Source organism: Cavia porcellus, unplaced genomic scaffold (assembly GCF_034190915.1).
Source record: "Cavia porcellus strain 051 isolate PalLab524CR breed Dunkin Hartley unplaced genomic scaffold, mCavPor4.1 scaffold_12, whole genome shotgun sequence".
Taxonomy (NCBI): Eukaryota; Metazoa; Chordata; class Mammalia; order Rodentia; family Caviidae; genus Cavia; species Cavia porcellus.
The window spans coordinates 56820837-56838116 of record NW_026947495.1 but is presented as its reverse complement, the minus strand read 5'-3'; the positions used below and the strand labels follow the sequence as shown (position 1 = coordinate 56838116).

The following is a 17280-nucleotide window of genomic DNA, read 5'->3' as shown; positions in this document are numbered from 1 at the left end:
ACCACTGCAAAATGTCTCTTCAAGATAGACTTTACTAAATTTCCTTCTTGGCCAGTGCCCCAACCTGCTGTTCTTTGGATAAGCCATCATGTTAGAACAGCTGTTTTCTTTGTAGAAAAGGACAGTTTATCAAAATTACGTCAAATTTGCAGCAGGGGAGAAATCACATGAGGAAAGGATTTTTTCTTGCAGCATTAGTGAGGAGAGTAAATTAATGTAATTTTTCCTGAAGACATTGGAAGCCTTTAACATGTTAACTCTGTACATCCTCTGACTCAGAAATTCTACGTTGTGGAAACACACCTAAATACAAAGAAGTCTTTGGAAGAACAAAGTTATAGCATTGTTTCCAACAGCATCTATGAAGTAGTAGTTAAGTGAATTATGAAATAAACATACGCTGTGCTATCATATTAAAAAGAATAACATTACACTCACAGCACTGGAAATGCTCAAGACTTGATGATGTCAAGAAAAAAACTTTCAAAACAAGACTTACAGGTAGCATTCGTATTTTAGACAATCCTTTTGTTTTTAAAACAAATTTTACAGTTACATGTACATACATATGTAGATAGACATGTTAAAAAGTTCTGTATATAACTGAATCTGCATTTCACCAAGATGGAATTTTAATCCAAAGTCAAATTTTTATGCATCCTTTTTTGTATACACAGTTTCCCAAAGAGATACTAAAATATTAGGTGACTTTTTAAATGACTTTTTTAATGGAAGAAGAGGCTTTTAAAAGAGGGCAGTGAGAAGCTTCTAGCAGATAGGTGCATCCAATATGCATCCAAAGTTCTGGACAACTGGAAGGACTGAAATTCCTTAGATTTGGCCCTTAAGTAAAGGATTGGACATAGTTAGAAATGGAATGGGAGTTGAAGTAGAGACAGGTTAGTTTGATTTTACTGTTTATATGACATTTTTGTCTCATCTTCAACTGTGAAAAAGAGGAAAACTGTCCACCAAACACAAGACATTGTCATTTCAAAATTGTGAAATACAAAAACTCAAAGGTATTTCCTTTTTTTAAAAGGAAAATGTAACCTAAAACCATTGTTATCTTTGATAACAGTGAGAACATTTGTTCCATGTTATTTACTGCATGTCTGCTAAATGTTAAAAAATTTTAAATTAAAAGTTAGCAAAGGCTGGGGAACTGGCACCATTTGTGGGCTGCCATTGGGCCAGGAACAGCTGGTTCCAAGCCTCTCCCCGTGAGTCAGTACCATTCGTGGACTGGAGGGAGAGAGAACCAAGGCACAGCAGCAAACAAACCCAATCTGGGAACCAGTGCCATGTATGGGCAGCCACCAGACTGGGAAAAGCCAGACCCTCGCGCCCTCCTGGAGGAGAAGTATCATGCCTCCCACCCCACCCCTAAGTCCCTGGCTTATCCAGAGAAACACAGGCTGTGATAATAGCTATCAAGGTGAAATGCAATCGGATATCTATGGTGCTTTGGTGTTTCATTGGTCTAGGTCCACTGGTCTGATCACAGGTTCAGAGGACAGCGGTACGCAGTGTGGCATCTAGGGGGAATCTCCTTCTGAGGGCTGTAGCCACTGTTGATTCCCTATGGTCTTGTTTTGAGGTCCTATATCAGCTCCATTGTTTTTGTTGGGTTGTGTTTCATTCTCTTTTCTTTTGTTTGATTATGTTAAACCCAATGGCATGAGCAGCTATTTCAAAGATAATAAGATATATTATGGTAGCAATTTGGATTTACTATTGGCTTGTTTTGAAGTTTTTTATTGCATTCATTGTCTTGTTTTTATTGTTTTTATTCTATTCTGTTCCGTTTGATTTTTCTATGTCTGAAGTTATCTGCGGTTTTTTGAAGACACCTAAAGGCATTATGATAACTATTGTTGATTTTATGTTTTGAAGTCCTGTTTCCCTTACAATGGTTTGTTTTGATTGGTTTTATTGCTTTTTCCTTTTTAAAAGTAAAAATTAAAAAAGTAGGCAAAAGCTGAGCTACAAGCTCTTAGGAACTATCCTTCTAACTGAATTTGCCCAGAATCACTACTGCCCAGCAAATGTGAGTACTGAAGACTCCCTTCCCAATTCGAAGAGTCCATTTACCCCAGTCCCTTGAGACGTGGAGATCAAATTGGTCCTGAGCCACAGCGGGAGGTAATATCCAAAAACACTAAGCAAACAGGAACCAGCTGTCAAAGGAAATGGTAAGCCACATTCCCGAAGTGGTGACTAGTTGCCCCTACCCAGTCTTCTCGACTTGACACCGCCAAATGTGGACAGTTGGGGCAGGTGGTCCCAGGTGCTGCCCGGCAGCCCTGTTCCTACTTGCAGACCTACTGCTAACGCCTGCCTGTGAAGGAGGCAGCCTTGGAGCAGCAAGGATTTCTAGCCCTTCTATCATTTACACTCTAATATGCCCTTAGTTCCCTGACATGTTTATTTCAGGAGCCTCATTGTTTCAAATAAACCACCGGCCTCCAACTCTAGCAAAAGTAAGTTCCGCACACTGTAAAACTCAACAAACCTGTGCGTGTGAAACATACATCAGCAAACCACTTGGCTGCCTGTGCCTTTCTTAGAATAACATCTGGCTAACAACCACCACCTGCCTCATCTGTTTTTGTTCCTTTCCCTGTCCCTTTACAGTGTCACAGGCAGCAAGTTAAGTACGGGTGCTTAACCCAGAAAAAGCAGCATACACTGGGTTGAAGAAAGCAAAACGCTGTATTTTTCAGTGACACAGGCTTTACACACCAGGCAGGAAGTAACAGCAAGAACCAGCCCTGCGCTTATCTCAGAATGAGTTCTGCTCTCCTGAGTGGCAACCCATGATAAATAGGAAGCCCTCTGATTGCATTTCTTTTCCTTTTTTTTTTAAATTTTTTTTTTTTGTAACTTTTTATCGGTACCGGGGATCGAACTCATGACCGCCTGCTTGTAAGGCAGGTGCTTATGCCGCTGAGCTAAATCCCCAGCCCCTGATTGCCTTTTAATTAGAAAAAAATTCTGAAATGTGGCACCTGAACACCACATATCTCAGCCATCTAGGAGGCTCTTCCCACCACACCCCAGGTTTCCTTAGGAAGAGACAGCATGGCTGTCTTGCGAATTGCCTCTGGCTGGTGACTACCTTGGGGTTAGCAATCAGGTAGGGTGGCAACTGTGCCAGTTCTCCCTGGGCTGACGACTGTCCTGCAGTGGCACTGCCTGCCATTCCACAGCAGCCAGGCACTGAGGGCGAGGCACAGGGAAGCAACCTCATGGCTCCAGGCCTCACTATTTTGATATGAATGTAAGACAGGTGGTGAAGGTTTTCTTCTGTTTTGTCACTGCTAGTGTTTCTCAAAAAGTGGGGCCTTCAGATCATCCATGTCTACATGGTGTCTGGCAGGGAGTTCCAGGTGTGGAGGGTCAAGGGTAGAAGCAGCGTCCCTTAGGGGAGGAGGATTTTATCACTTCTATCACTGGAATGTTTAGAACCAGTTTCACACGACGCATAAAAATCAGAACAATTCTGGGGCAGTTATTCTGTTGTTCTAATCTTCTAAAACAACATGCACCCTTACTGCAAGCACCCAGGTCAGGAGGTCCCCAGGCCCACCCTCCATTCCTACTGCTGTCTGGTCCATGACAGACCCTATATTTTGAGTGAATGCATTTTAATTTTCTAAGTAAAAAGTCTAGATTTCTACTAAAACATGACTGAATTAAAAGACTCGCCATTCTTATGGTAATTTGTTCTTCTAGTCTAGAGTTCTGTGGTTTTATCTTTACATTTTTTCTTCATTTAAGAAGACAATTCACCACAAATGTCACACTTAATTACCCTAAAATGCCTTTTATTGATGTATCCAAAATGGCAGATTTTTAAAATTATTTATATGGTCAGCTACTTACAAATTATATTTAAATTATGCAGAGTTGGGAAAATGCCCGTAAATGAAAGCAGGTACAAATCCTTTTGAACTAATTTGGTCAGCTGAGGTTAGCCACATTCATACCAATGTAAGTTCAAATCTGGAGGTGCAGGGTTGTTTCTCTTAAGGAAAAAAAATATATAACTGTATTATTTTAAATGTTTCCATCTTTGTAACTATGATCACCTCAATGCCACTAAATGGAATTTTTTTTCTCAAGAATCAAATTGAGATAATCCACTCAGCTTAAAATTCTGAAAGAAATCAATAAATGTCAGTCTCAAGGCTTTACAATTTCTAGGAAGCTTTTACTAGAAAAAACATTTTTGTGCTATCTAAATATTAGCATACAAATTCAGTAAAATGCAACTGGGGATAGACAAGGTCCAGTTCTTCAGCAAAGTGGTAGAGTTGTTTTCTGTTATTTACCACTCAAGAATCAAAATCTTGCTCCAAAAAAGAAGGCAAAGAGGGAGAGTGAATCTCAAAAGACCCCACCAAAAACCTTAACCAGTAAAAAGAGGAGGATCTATCACACAGCAATGGGGTGGATCATGCATATCATCACACAACACTGAGACCAGTAGCATCTCATTTCTACAAATCATAATTTAATTCCAACAAACACTCAAAAAGTGATTGTATATAGATGTGTATGCTGATTTAAGTAAATCCAAAGACTAGAATCTCTACTCCAGTGCATCTCTACACAATTGCTAACTACACAATTCATGTGTTACCTTATTTAATACTCAGCACAACTGAGTTTCAAATAGAAACTAAGCTTGGAGAGGTTAATTTGCTCAGAAACTTGTAGCTAATAAGTGCCAGGGCCATATTGCAGCCCAGCCCTTGAATCAATATAAATATCACATTTGATGTTTGCCATTATCAGTGGTTGAATAACCAACCCATTTTCCATTAAGACTACACGCAATAAGAAACTTTAGGGTTGGGCTGGGGATGGGAAGTCAATTGAGATATTTGCATAAGGCAACTTTCTTGCAAAATTCTACCAGTGCAAAGCGATTCCCCCAGGAGCTTTCCTCACCAATGGTCAGAATCCAAGGATATCAAGACCCATAGTGGCACACAGCTGCCTGGCACTTGTTTAAAATTTCACTACTGCCAGACATGGTGGGTCACAAATTTGAGGTTAGTCCCAACAAATTAATGAGATCCGGTCTCAAAAGTAAATTTTGAAAAGGCCTGAGGACATAGCTCCATAGTAGAACACTTGCCTAGTATGGGCTCCATCGCCAGCCCCCACCCAAAGAAAACCCTCACTATTAGAAATAAGTTTCCTTAAAACAAACAGCAATGAGTTCCTGGAGTACAATATATCATTATAAATGCTGAGAAAAAAAAGGCTTCAACACATCCTCCCTACGTAGGCACAGTGCCGAAGAGATCACGGTGTTTCAAGGCTGTCTAACACTCTAAATATTTACTCTTCTATGGAACAAGTAAATCCTCCAGTTCCAGGATCAAATATACAAACAGGCCCCACGGCCTCCATAAACTGCACCCAGAGCCAGCCGTGCCCCCCCAACACACACACTAAATCATATCACAGAACATTTTCAAGTAGGTACTAAATACCATGTCATAGTATCAGTCTTGTCCTACACTGCATGTACTTTTAAGAACTAGTTTTTCTAACGTCCCCTTTAATCAGTTTCCCACGGAGTCCTCTAGTAACAATGTAGGCATAGTTGAAGTTTTCCAAGTGAAGGTATCAAATTTCAGAAAGCTGATAAGGATAGCATCTGGATTTAAAACCAAGTACTACAATCTTCTTGACAGTCTATCCATTTGCCTTTTAATTCTAGTCAGGAATATATATTTCAAATTAATTACAATGAACATGCAAAGCACAAATGTAATTTAAATGCACTGGCACCGTCAAGCCTACCCAAGCGCTGAAAGATAGTCACACACCCTCTGAAACACAAAGCCCTTATATTCTCCTAATTTCCATAATGCCTGAATGACTGATTGCTTCTCTCTCATTTTTCCTTCAGTTCAGCTATTGTATCCAAACTGCCACTCTGCTTAAATAGCCAAGTCACTTCATTCTGCTTTGAAATGGTGATCTATTACAAGATCCACAGAGCCACTCAGACTAACTGGCAGCGTTTACTCTAATACTGGTCCAGCTCTGTCCCTGGACAAGATTTTATACTGTTTTCTGTCGCTCCTCCCCCACTGGTTTACTCACTTCTGTGCAGACTTCCCAGTGACTTTAAGGAGCCTGCACCATGATAATTGGAAGGAAGGGAAAGGAGAAAGGGATAGAGAAACTAAGAGGAAGGGATGGAAGAAAGGAAGAAAATACACTCTCAAATCAAAGCCTCAGGACAGCAACAATAGCTTAATAACCTGAAAAATCTCAAAAGTAAGATGTGACGTCAAGTAGACAAAGGCAAGTCACAAACAAAAGTTAGTCCTACGTCACCCAGTGAAAGAGATTACCTAGTACAAGAATGGAACCGTCCTGTAATTAAAAGTCATTTGTGCATTTTCAAGCCCACCCCTGCCAAAAAACAAAACATATAACAAACAAAACCCCAGTGACAATACAAGGTCATAAATCAAAAATAGGAATAAGGCGTAACAACTGGCCAAAAGAAGTTCCTTACAAAGGACAATTACAAATGAAAATAAAATTCTTTCAAAACGCAAAAGCCTGCCCCAAAGATTTTCATAGATGAGTTATGGAGAGTTTTGCACAATGACTAAATCTTAGGATAAACTTCAAAGACTACTGTTCTATGATACATGCCTACCAATGCCTCATTTGATTGTCTTTATAATATGCAGCTTTTGAGAAAATTTATCTTCAAGTATTCAAGTGCTTAAATTATTTGCTTACAAAACGTGTAAAATTAAACTGAAAGACAGGTAGAAAGGTCTTATCTCCCATTAATCTATCCAAAGCTTCCACAGGACCCGGCACAGGTCACTTGGCTTGGGAGAATTTGATCCTATTACCTTGGTTGGCTTTAAATGGATTGCACATTCACTTTAATCCTAGGGAATCCTCTGAAAACCATACAATGCACTCTTAAAGACACTTGGCTCCCCTTTTCTGTATATCGCTTTTACAGTTACTAAACTGGACTTACAAGTTGTTTGGTTCAAGTGCTTTCTCAAAGATACCTTGGACATTTGAGCACTCTGAATCATAAACCTTTTATCCTTCTTCTTCACTTCCCAGTCCATCTTTGCCAGACGATTCTTAAAAAAGTCTCTCCTGATTTGAAGAGAATTATGTATTTTTTTAAAGCAGTGCTTGAGGAAACTGAAATTAAGAGGACTGGGGTGTTTGTTTCAACAAGTAGAAACGCCAAGCCTAGCAAATAAAGATAGTTATTTCTAGTACACGGTTTGTTGTCAGTGAACCTTGACTATTGTGAATAAGACTGCTAAAAACTTGGGTGTACAAATATCACTTTGAGACCCTGATTTCAGTTATTTAAGGAATATAATCAGAGATAGAATTGCCATACCGTGTTATATGGCAATTCTGCTTTTAATTTCTTGAGGGTCACTCATGCTGTTTCCCACAGCAGCTATCCCATTCTATCTTGCCCCCCACAGAGTATGAGGAATACACTTCGTCTGCATCCTAGCTGACTTTTCTCATTGTCTATTTGGTTGGCTGGCTTGTTTACTGTTATGGATTAAGAACTGGTGGTCAACTTAACGCCAGCTGGATTATATCAGCATGGCATTGAGCAAAGATGCTCCACCTGAGGAAAGTTGCCAGAATAAATAGGTGGAGAAGAAGGAGGCGCTGAGGGTTGAGGCGTCAAGGAGGTACTGTGGGTTCTCCTACAGTTGCTGTCTGAGCCGCTGGTTCTCCTGGAGAAGCTTTGGTCATCACATCGAGCATTGCTTCCTGGCTCCGGAGGGGAAGACATGTGCTGCTTGGTCTCCAGGATGAACTCGTCATGTACCCGACTGGGCTTGTCGTCAGAGGAGTTTGGGGCCTCCTTGTCGCTGAGGACGGCTGTGGTGCCTTTCAGGATAGCCCTGATCTTTGTTGTGAGTGTGACTTCTCGGCTCCAGCGTAGAAGCCTCATCCCACTAGCACAGCTCCTTCATCCTGCTGGCATGGACTTTCTAGCTTCCACTGCTGACCCTTGGATCTTCCTATCACGGATCCATAAAAGAGACTGGTGTGAGTCCTTCTTGTGGGCTCTGGACCTCCAGTTGAACTCGTGGGAGGCACTGCCTTGAGCTCTGGGTTTTTATCTGGACTCATGTGGGACATCGCTGTGGGGGTTTAGGCTCTTGACTAAATAATCTGTGTCTTTAGTGTTGTGGATAGATTTCCTGCATTTTCCTGTGTTAACTTCCGGTGAGTGTTATGAAAATATTATAAACTCCATGTCCTAATTCTAACTGTTCTCTGTGTACAACCCCTGACCACAACATTCACTTTGAGAGCCACCATCCTAATGGGCATGAAGTGGTGGCTTACTGGTTTTGATTTATATTTTCCTAGTTTGGGAAAATAAATGAGATTGGGTTCTCATCCTGTATTTCTATTCACAAAAATCTCCTTTTCCTGTAGTGCTGGGGTTGGAACTCAGGCCCCTGTGCATGCTAAGCAGGTACTGTACCACTGCACTATGCAGTCTCCATTCATTCTTGATGGGTCCCAGTCTTCCTCCCAGCCTTGCTCTCCCTGAACTCAATACCTTCTCATTGTGCTACAGTCCCATCCCATTTTTTTAATGTTTTATTTTTGAGACAGAGTCCCAACTGAGTTACTAATTTGCCTAGGCTAGTAACAAACTTGCAATCCTTCTACCCCAGCCTTTCAGAGGGACAGAATTACAGTTGTGCGCCACTGCCAGCTTCTGCTGCACTTTGTGTAGTAAAAGTCTGCACAGCATTTTCTTCATCCTCTTGAATGTGTCTCTCCCACTAGGGAGACACTGAAAAGCTTCCTCCCTAATGAAAGGGACTAGCTTGTGGGGAAAGACAGGAGGCAGAAAGTAAGAGTGGCCGAGTGTGTTGGTGCACGCCCGTAATCCAGCATTTAGGAGACGGAAGCAGGAGAGTCGTTGCAAGTTCAAAAGTAGCCTGGGCTACAAGGTGAGTTCAAGGCCAGCTTGAACTGCACAGTGAGACCCTGTCTCAAAACAAAAACAAAAACAAAAGAAAGAAAGAAGTAAAATTGCAAATATGTTAATAGGAAAACAGACAAAAACACAACCATTCTGCAAATGTAAGGTAAAGCAGGAGAAAGGAGATAGATAAAGCCATCACTTTCCTTAAAAAAAAATCTTTTATCAAAAAGAGATCTATGTTTGTTTCCTTTTTGTAAGAATATTTTTAATTTATATCTTGTACTCTAACTGTTTTGAAGATAATGATACACAGTGTATTCGCTTGTCATCTTCTGATTATTTGATTGTGAAATTTTACCTTTTCATATAATAAAAACTTTACATAATAACTTTCCATCTGCATAGATGACTGTATGAAGTACAAGTGATTAATAAGAATTTTAAGTAAGATGAATCAGGAGTAATATAAAAACAGAACCATATTACAACAATAACATTTTTTCAACTCTCAGAGAAAAATTTCCTCAATGATATTCTGCACAGGGATCAGAATTTGCAAATGGGTATCGGCTTGCTAAAAAAACTATCTGGCAACTTGTATCTATCAAGAGCATTAGAATATTTATCCTTTGTGGCTCGGCAATACCACTTCCAGAAAATATTGTTAGTCATTTTTTAATCTCTATAACAAAATACTACATAATCATAAAGTTTAAGGAGGAAAGGTTGAGTCTGGTTCTCAGTTTCAGAGGTACCAGTCAGTGGTAGGCTGGATCCACTGCTTCAGAGTTATGGTGAGGAAGAAAACATCATAGGAGAAGGGCACGGCAAGGAAGGCTGCTTACCTCTGCAGCCAGAAAGTTGAGGGAGGCAAAGCAGCAGACTTCCTTCATTTGGGGTCCACCTGGTCCCCAATCCTATGTTGGATGCTGCTGCACATCCAGGGTGAGTATCTCCCATTGGCTTATTGTGCCACATGCCAGACTTCACAGACACATCCCGAAGTGTGCTTTACTGATTTCCTGAGCGTTTCTTAATGCAATCAAGTTGACAATCAAGATTAACCATCACATGTTCCTTAGGTTATCAGCAGAAATTAATAGATTTATATACATAAATAGCCCAAATGTCCAACAAAATTATAGGAACTGACTAAAGTAAATATAGTTCATGCATAGGGTAGAACAGTGGTGATGAACCTGTGGCCAGCATGACACAGCAGCCTGCTTATATCACCAAAAGCTCTAAAAGGTCACCAACATGTTTCTGAGACAATTTAATTACATGGAAAAGGTTTGGACTATATCATTAAGTGAGAAAGGTTGCACATAAACATTATATATATTCACGATATTTGCTTTGAACTAGGAGATCACCAAAATTATTAGGTCAAGAATCATAGTTCAAAGTGTTTCTATTAAGATATATAAAGTTACATACATTTTCTAAACTCTCAATCCTTGTTTTATCTGTAAAATTGGGTAGAAATTTCTACCTATCTCACAGGGCATGAGAGAGGATAAAATGAAATAAATCAAGTAAAGTAGTAAACTCACTAGAGTATAAATATTAGCTCCTATTATTTCTAAATTTTAAAAAGCTACTCACTTAAAATGTCAATTTCTATAGGAGTCAAACATAAAGCAAAATAAATACTGAACACCAGGTCACAGTGATTGGTAAAGCCTTACAACAAGAAACCCCCAAAATACACTGTGAAAGTCACCATAGTATGTTCAGTCATGCTGTTGTATAAGGACTTAAAGCAAATGACAAAAGATTAAGGTCTTAGGAAAGAGTGACCCAAAAAGAAGCTTATGGAATGAGTTTGAACAGTAGAGCAAAAGAAATCAAAGAAAAAATATTTAGCAATGAAATTTCTCAAGACATCCTTAATACAGAATGGTGGCTGCAGTATACAAGGAAATCTTTTCTTCCCTTCTTCCTTTCTTTCTTTTTCCTTCTTTCTTTCTTTCTTTTCTTTTCTTTTCTTTTTTTTTTTTTTTTTTTTTTTTTATTGTACCAGGAATCGAATGCAGGGCCTCGTGATTGCCAGGCAGGTGCTGTACCACTGAGCTATACCCTCAGCCCAAGGCAAGCTTTTTTAAGTCTTTTAAAAAAGAAAGAAAAATAATTCCTAGAAACATTAAGTGACACAACTGTTACTATCAAAATCTGGAAGGAACCCCAGTACACTGACTCAAATGGTCAAAAGAAGATAGAACCAAAAACAAATAAATATTTTTAGAGCTGTGCTTCTATAAGAAATTAGTAGTAGTGTTATAAAATCTGAATTTGTTCAGTGATGGAAAAAGGACTTTAAGTGTATTTAATAAAGAGTATTTAAATTCTCAAAGTATAACATGGACGCTTAGATTCTCTTAGCGTCATCTAGGTTTAATCAAATGAGCAAAATACCTGAGGGCAGTTTTTAACATGACTATGAGACTAGTGCTGATAGAAGAAACTGACCAGAAACTCCTTTCTCTTCCACTGTCACCAGCCTTTCTCCATCACAGAAGAACAACCACTTCTGAAAAGCCTTATGACTTGCAATCTAGGAGAAAACTATCTAACCTTGCCCACAGAGATCAGCCATCCTCAGGGAAACATCCTCAGTGAACTCAGGATGTTAATGTCCTATTATGGGACACCATGAAATAATCTGTCATAAATTTGTCTTGCCTACCTCTTCTACCACGTTAAGGCACTGTTCATTAAAAGTAGAGTTATGCCCCTTTACCCACAAAGCAACCTATTATAAATATCTATACTATTATACCCTGCAGATGCAAAACTTTTATTTTGCTACATGAAAAAGTTGTACTAAAATTCTGCAAAAAAAAACCCACCACTTTCATTTTAGGTTGTTTTCCAACAAGACATCTGTTGCAATCCTTTTTTTTTTTTTTAAGCCCAGCCAGAAACTGTAGGAGGCAACCTATTCTTTTGTGGACCCAACTATTGTCTCTTAAACCAATCTCTAACAAAGCAGGCATTCACAGTTATGTTAGTTACTTTTCTTTTCTTGCTGGGACAAAATACCTGACACACAGAATTAAAGCAGTAGAGGTTTATTTAGCTCACAATTTGTGGAGGTTTCTGTCCCAGTGCAGCACTCACAAAATTTCTGTGCTATGCATTGCACAAGATGAAGACGTTTACAAAGTAAGGATCTTAGTTCCCTGTTGAGTCACTTGGTTAAGCTTCTAAACTTCTCAAAATGACACAATGTACCCATCATAACAATAGTTTTAATCTGAATCTCACAATCACTTAATAATCTAAGAACATTTATAAAGATTAATATGTAGTACTGATTGCTGAGAAAGTCATGTCTGTTTACAAATTGTGTCAAACACTTTTGAAATACATCTGAGACTAATGGTCTCATTATAGGAACATCCTTCAGTAATAAATGCCACCTGATAATCCCTTCCCACCCCATTCCTCTCTCTTTCAGCCTTTTTCCTTCCCTGTCTCCCTTTCCCTTCCCCTGAAAGACAGGAGAGAAACCATACAAAGTTTACTTGCCAGACATTTCCTCTGACAAGACAGTGCTGTTCCTTCAAGATTTGGGGACAGTAGGTCACTTTGGAGTTCAATGCCCCGGGCTGGACTGGTGTCAGTCCCCTAAAGTATGACACTCCTCACATAGCTTGGCATTTTGAAAGTCACCCTTTAGGATTGAACTACTCACCTCCTGTCCAGTCAGGTATCAGGCCTACTTTGAGTTCCTCTAGAGGCTGTAGGTAAGGAAGCAATTGCTTTTCCTGAAGGACCTTTATGGTTGGTTATTCAGAAATACTGTAACTTTCTGGAGGGTGTCTGATAACAGCCCAATGATTCTTTCCACTCAAAACACATTTAAAAACTCTAAAAACATAACCGTTGACTAGAATGTTTCTATGAAAAAAATCTCTTAATTCTAAGAGAGTTTATTTTTGTCAGGCAAAATGTGATATTTAACCTGCTTCAAAGTCTCATGAGACAATAATTATTAAGCTTCAAATACCCAGGACACACAGGAATCAGGGACTAGGGAGGGAAAACAACCTTAGATTAAGATGGCCATTTAATTCACTGCGTAAATGAGAAAATAAACAGAGATAAATTAGGAACCTGCCCCAGCATAACAAAAAATTTTGACTAGAGCTTGAGTGTTTTGATTCCCAATCAATACTTTTTGTGTCACTATCTTCTAAGCCCACCAAGAAGGAAGTACACTGAGTACACCTTCGATAACAACAAACAATTTTTCCTCCCAAACAGTGATTCAACAGAATTTCACTTCCACATTTACGAACACCACAGTCAAGTATCTTTTTGTAAAAGTGACTTTAGAGTAAGCATTTATATTATTCAATTCCTTAAGAATGGCTTACTAAGCCTGAAGAAGCATTAAATCAAAACATTAATTAAATGACAATGCTACACTATTAAATAATATTTGGTACACCATCATCAAGTCAACAATTTAATATAATGGCATACACACTACAATTTTTATTCTAAGAGAAATCATCTATTTTTTCTTAAAACAACAGATACGTTCTGAAAACAGCAGATATGTTCCAAGTATTATCTATAGCAGTCCCTACCCAGAGGCAAGTGTGGTATAAACGTTATGCTCAGAACCACCAAGAATTAAGGTGTGTTATGTACATGTATCAACCCCCATAAAGAATGCAATCATTTGTACTAGAAACAGTAATACAAATATAAATGAATAAAAGAAAATAACAATCACTAAGATCTGGGTTATTCTCAGACTGAGCCACAGAAGCCACTGACCTCACACTGCTCTGTTTTTAACCAGCCATGCTGGGCGCCCACACTGCTGTCCATATGCTTCCGTAAGTGGCACGCTCCTGCCACTAGTGCCTCTGCTGTCAACACCCCAACAGCAGGAGTGAAAACGAAAAGACAAGGCTGTTCAACTGGCAAAGCCCAACTCACTCACCTCATTAGTATTTTCCAGTACTGAGAAAAACGTACAAGACTGGGGAGAAGGCATTCAAAGCTACAATTTTAGCCTCAACAAAGGCATTACTGCTTTCAATGGAAAATAAAGATCTCAGATAATCATATTACTTCTTAAAGTGTTCTCAGCTTTGAAATAAGTAACAAGAGAAGCATAAAACAAAATTTTGAGGGAATTATTCCTATTACAAAAGCATTTCATTTTACAAAGGAATTCACAGTAGGCATGTTTAAATAATGTTGACCATTATACAACGTGGCAAAAAAAAAATGATTCGTGCTCATATTCAAAATGCTTTAAGTTAGCTATATCTCTAATAACAATACTGGCTGGTGCACCTTACAGTGACTGGGGCCCACGATGAATACGACTAAGGTGAGGCCACAGGCTGGATCCTAGAACATGTTTTTAGGTTAGAGAAGAGAAATATGCAGAATTTGTAACTGGATACAACTGTACCCTGAGATTCTCAGAGACTCAAGAATTTCAACTGTTAAAAACAGAGCTATCACTACTATGAGAAGAAATAAAGTAGACACTCTTCCAAAACCCAGGAGCATCCTCTGGCATACGTGCCTTATTAGATTATTATTCCAAACATTAATCATCAACTTTCATTTTCCATAAAGCCATTAAATCTCATCTACTTGAATCAATGACCTTAAAGAAACCAATTCTCTACATACGTGGGGCATCTCTATGCCTAAGGTTTGAGAACAGCAAGTTAAGTCGGAGAATCACACAAAGGAAGAAAAACAAACTTCCAATCTTACTACTACATCAGTTTTTTTGTTTTGTGTTCTGCTGTTTTGTTTTGTTTTGATATAAGGCTATCTCAGTCCTTACATTTTTTTTTTTCCAATCCAGGGAACAGCCTGGCATTGGTATGGAGAGGAATGTCAGGAAAATGCAGCACTCTGCACAGAGTTCTCCAGCTGCCGTACAGTACGGTAGCTCTTCAAAAGATAGGGACCGAAGACTGCCTTCAGATGCATTAGCTACCTGAAGGTGAAGCCAGCCTGAATGTATCTGGCAGACTTACCAGATCCCATTCGGCACGTGATCTGTGCTATAACATGTTAACGCAGAGCAACCTGCTGTTCCTGCCAGAGCACTTGGCTTCGGAAAGGCTACAAGATAAGACAAGACTTCCTATTTTCTGTAAGTAAACATTTAGTAAACATTTGTCCTAGAGCAAGGCTAAACCTGCAGACACACCCACTTTTTCACTGTGTCAGCACTGGACAGGGTCAATGACATATCTGCATTGGATCGCAATCATTTTAAAAAGTGTTTTTTACTCTATTCTTTTGTGTATGTCAGTTTCAGTAGTTCAGTTTAGTTCTTCAGCAGTAATACTGTCCACCGAAAAATACACCTTCCTTGATTAACAAAGCGTACCTTTTGTTCCCAGGAGCTTTGTTGCTATTTCCAGCAACAAATGATACAAAAGATATAATCTCCCATCTCCAATAGTAATAGTAAGCAAGCAAGGAGATAATGGAGCAAAAGCTTAAACAAAACCAAGGTGAGCTGCAGGCAGGAAGCGAGGTGGAAGGGAAGTGTTCCTTCGTGGGTTTTGTTTTGCGGTGCTGGGGATGGTACTCCCGGCCTCACAAGTGCTGGGCAGCAGCACCGTCACTGAACTACACCCCCAAGCCTGGAAGATGGAAATTTGTGATCTAAGAAATTCAGCCTTTCCTGTTGAATGTGGGCCGGGGAGGAAAAAGGGGAAGGTGACGTTTTCAGTTAAGAAAAAGACAGAAGTGTGTACTGCTGTCTCAGTTTTGTTTCAATACGTAAATACACACAGTAGCAAAATCTAGTTTAAACTAACGCTGGTTCAGTGACAGTGAGATAAGTTTGTTCGTGATACAATGGATTTATCTGCCCAAACTGAAGAATTAAATCAAAAACTGCATGACAGTCCTCTAAATCATCTTAAGTGTGCTCTGGCACCCAACATAAGTTTACGATTATTCACAGGGTGCAACTACCCATTGCACGATCATTCTGCAGAATGTGCAACCACCCTATCCTAACCTCTTTAAAAGAAACCGCTAATGACGTGGAGTGCTACTGTCAACTGTTTCTCAAGACTGCGGGCCTGACTCTCAGAGTGACGGGTGGCAACCCAAAAGCGCCCAGAAGCACTGAAGTGCCTCTTTGGTGAATTCTGCGGCACAGTCCCAACAATCCGTAAGCCGGGTGTAGAGAGCCCAGAAGCGTGCGCGGCTGTTCCTTCCTCCCGGGCCCGTCCCGAACGTGCCCGCGGTCCTGTGGGTGGCGGCGAGCCCCGCCGGGAAAACCCAGTCCCGGCGCGCACAGTGCGGCGCCGCGGGGAGGCTGAGCCCGCCGGGTGCCGCGCGTCCCACGGCCGCGGCTCACCTTTGTTCGCCTGCCCTCCCGGCGAGGGGGCAGAGCCTGCCGAGGAGGACTGCGAGGGGCGCCCCTGACGCTAGGCGCACCCGGGCGGACGGCCATCAGCCCCTCCCCCGAACACAAAGGTTAGGAGTTGTGAGCGCGAGCGCGGGGGGCGCGGGGGCGTGCGCCTCGGAGCACGCGAGTGTGCGTGTGCGCGGGAGTGGGGTGTGTGTGTGTGTGTGTGTGTGTGTGTGTGTGCGTGCGCGCGCGCAGGGGGAGGGGAGGAGGTGCTCCAGCCCTTCTTACCTCTCGAAGATGAGCCGCACCATGAAGATGCAGAAGGCCAGCGGGAAGGCGAGGTAGAGGTCCTCAGCCTGGGGGAAGGTGGCTTCCTCCGTGTTCTTCAGGTCTGCCCAGGTGACATTGTGCGGGAGCCAAAACCTCTCGTTCCAGAACCAGGCTAAGATCCCTGCCATCTTGCTTTGTCCAGTCCTGTCCGGTGGCTCCCAGGCCCACCGAGCTCTCCTCTGCGCAGGGCGCCCGGGGATGCGCGCCTGGCTGGCCCCAAGCCGGTGCCGCCGCCGCCGCCGCTCGCGCCCGCCGCTGCCGCCTCCTCCGCGGCCGCTGCTCTCGAAGGCTCGCGGCGAACCCCGGTTCTCTCCTCCCTCTGGCCGCGCTGAGAAAGGGGCCGCCTCGCCCGTCACATGGCAGCCCCGGCAGCTCGCCCTGATTGGCTCGTCCCCGCGTCAAGTAGCCAGGCACACGCGGCCAGCTCCCCGGCGCCGGAGGGCAGGGCGCAGCCGAGTGCCCCAGGCGAGGGCCGCGGCTCCCTGCCTGGAGAGCGCTGCCCGCCCTCGGCTCGCCGCGCTCCCGCCCGGCTCCTGCGGTGGAGACCTGGAGGGGGCCCCCAAATTCCGCCCCAGCCCCCAAGTTTGCTCGC

At 41.6% G+C, this 17280-nt stretch overlaps 1 protein-coding gene across 3 annotated transcripts in view; it reads right to left on the bottom strand.

Annotated features, from left to right (window-relative positions):
* Cers6 (ceramide synthase 6) overlaps window positions 1-16970 on the bottom strand; it is a 267795-nt gene extending 250825 nt beyond the window's left edge. The window contains exon 1 of one of the 3 annotated variants that reach the window (XM_063259221.1): window positions 16647-16970. In XM_063259221.1, the coding sequence (XP_063115291.1) occupies window positions 16647-16816 (170 nt within the window). In that variant the 5' untranslated portion in view covers window positions 16817-16970. The remainder of the gene's footprint in view (window positions 1-16646) is intronic. The other 2 variants (XM_003478656.5, XM_003478655.5) reach the window with 2 other exon arrangements.
* Between the last annotated feature and the right edge of the window lie 310 nt (window positions 16971-17280).